Here is a 2,408-nt window from a genome sequence, read left to right as displayed (position 1 = left end):
CCGCGGAAGAAAGAGTTGCGGAAAGAACCGAGGAACTTGGACGTTTGCAAACGCAGATTGCGGAAAGAGAAAGGGCGCTTCCACTTCGTGAGAGGATCAAAGAAATCTTCAAAAAAAAAATGGCGTGACAGTTACAGCGATCTTTCTTGCTGCAGGTGTCACGATTGGTGCTGTTATTGGGGCCATTACAAACTCTTTGAAGGCCACCGGTGAAGCGTTGGGAAAAGGCCTAAGTGATGTTGGCTCAAAGGTGGCATCAGCTCTGCCCGGTCTTATTGGCTCGATTGTGAGCTTTCTTTTCAAAACCGCTGGTCAAGCCATCGGTTTTCTTGCTGAACATACCTGGCTGCTTATCCTTGCTGCGGTTGCTCTTATTGTTGAAAGATACATCAAGAAGAGACGTTAACGCATAAGGGCGTAGAGCAAAGCTGCAGCTCCAACCGCACCAACAGCGACAGTTGCTTTGTTTATTTCGTGTGCATCATTGCCTGAGGCATTTGCCGCTGTCACGCTTTGCGTGTTGCTCTCTGGTTTTGCCACTGATGCGCTTTCAGTGCTGCCGCTTGCGAGCACCTTTGGTGCCGGAGTTTTTTTTGTGTCCCTTTGGAACTCCTTGTGTATAGGATTTGAAGGGTGGCTGTTTGGTGGGTTGATCTTTGATGGTCCTCCGGCCATCAGTTTAAGAGCTGCTTCTTTTGTGGAGGTATTAACATCATTATTTACTCCAACTTTCATTCCTCCTACAGCCTGCTTAAGCTGGTTGTTGTAACCAACAACGCTTTCTGTATTTATTACCATCCTGGCGGGCATAAGTCAGGCACCTGGACAGACGGCGAGATTAAGCCGAACCTTGGCCTCGTCAATTGCAAGTTGGTACCTTTGGACCGACTTTGCCAGATCAGGTTGCCTTATCGCGTCTTCAACCAACACGAGGAACTCACTTTGCGCTTCCTTTGCACGGCCGCCTGTGCCAAGTATGCTACTTCGAACGTTGACCTGCGAACCCAAAATACAGTAGACAAAAGCCTCTATCGACTGGTTTACTCTCGACAAACCTGCTTGGGTCAACCCTTCCGCGGCGTTAGGACAAAACCAGTCTGCCTGTGCATTTGCGGAATCATCAGGCTCTATGTATTGAATCAAGTTACCCTTGATTGCCGCTCCCCCTTCGTCCGAAAATTTATCGTAATCGGGGTATTTTGCTCCAGTTTTTTTTGGTCCAATGTTAATAAACCAGATATAAACGTCACCCAGTCCGTGGTTCGCGCCTCTTGTGAAACGAAAATCGCTTGACGAGTCGACACCGAACTCAGCACATATTCTTTTGTACGAAGCCACGTCGTACTTGTTGTCGAACTCGCTAAACGTTGGGTCGCCAGGCAAGGCGCTTACGCTCTGAATTCCACCCATCTGAAACAATATTCGCCTTATTGTGAAATAAACGTGAAAAAGGTAAAAATTACGCACAACCGGAGGCAAGCTGAGAGCTGAGTGCTCTTCATCGAAAATCTCTCGACTGATCCCACAGCCTGTTGTCGCGCACCAGACAGCAAAGTTAAGTTGCTGAGGCCAGTAGGACATATTAGGGCCAGAAAGCCACCTTTTTGACTCTTTTCCTGATGTATGCTTCAGTTTTGTTTTTTGAAAAATCTCTCTTAATTTCGTTGTGAAATATTGATCTGGTGTTACGTAGATGTTGATTTTGCTGTTAAATATTTTTTTCAAACTCGGTGCGGCTTCGTGAAATCCAACCGCGGGAATTGGCAAAGATGAGCCTTTTGCGCCGCTTGGTGACAGCTGTTGTGGAAAACCGCCTGAAATTTGATTCACCCCCAGTGCTTTTTTCATCTCTGGGCTCCAATATTTGCTGTCAGAGCCAAAAACATTTATCAAATGGCCTTGCTCTGCCTTGTAATAAATGTCTGCCGTTGCTGTGTGGTTGTACGCGAACTCAACCTGTGCAACAAATTTTGTTCGGTCAGCGTTTGGATATTTTGCAAGAAAAGGTTTCCATGCCTTGTCTTTTGCCGCTTGAGAAATTTTAGTTGCTTCTGGGGTTTTCATCCACTTCATAAAATCTCTTGTTTTCGCATCCATGGTCCTCTTTTATATTAAACATTTTTTATTTTTATTTAATATAAAAATGGTTGTGCTGACTGTCACCACAAAAGAAAATCCGAACACTGTTTATTTTGACCAGCCTATTCCAAAACCAAGCTATATCCGGCTTTTAAGTTGTTCTCTTTACAACAGCTGGAATAGTTTGGAAAAGGATGGAATAGTTTTTTATAAACAAGTGAACAAGAAAGAGAAGGCGCGTTATATACGGCAAGGAAACTACTCACTCGATGACATTGGGAGTATTTTTGAAAAAGGATTTCCAGAGAAAAACATGTTTTCTGTAACAA

At 44.7% G+C, this 2,408-nt stretch overlaps 1 protein-coding gene across 1 annotated transcript; it reads right to left on the bottom strand.

Annotated features, from left to right (window-relative positions):
• Positions 1–813: 813 nt before the first annotated feature.
• On the bottom strand, positions 814–2,179 carry LOC144651751 (uncharacterized). Its single transcript, XM_078511727.1, has one exon. It carries the CDS (start codon positions 2,095–2,097, stop codon positions 814–816), a length of 1,284 nt encoding a protein of 427 aa, XP_078367853.1. The 5' UTR covers positions 2,098–2,179.
• Between the last annotated feature and the right edge of the window lie 229 nt (positions 2,180–2,408).

This window comes from Oculina patagonica, chromosome 4 (assembly GCF_052425735.1).
Source record: "Oculina patagonica isolate OP01 chromosome 4, crgOcupat, whole genome shotgun sequence".
NCBI lineage: Eukaryota > Metazoa > Cnidaria > Anthozoa > Scleractinia > Oculinidae > Oculina > Oculina patagonica.
This window is presented reverse-complemented; position numbering and strand designations above follow the sequence as displayed.

Bases quoted from the DNA above. Each gene is read 5' to 3' on its own strand.
- LOC144651751 (XM_078511727.1), bottom strand. From the start codon at position 2,097: ATGGATGCGAAAACAAGAGATTTTATGAAGTGGATGAAAACCCCAGAA.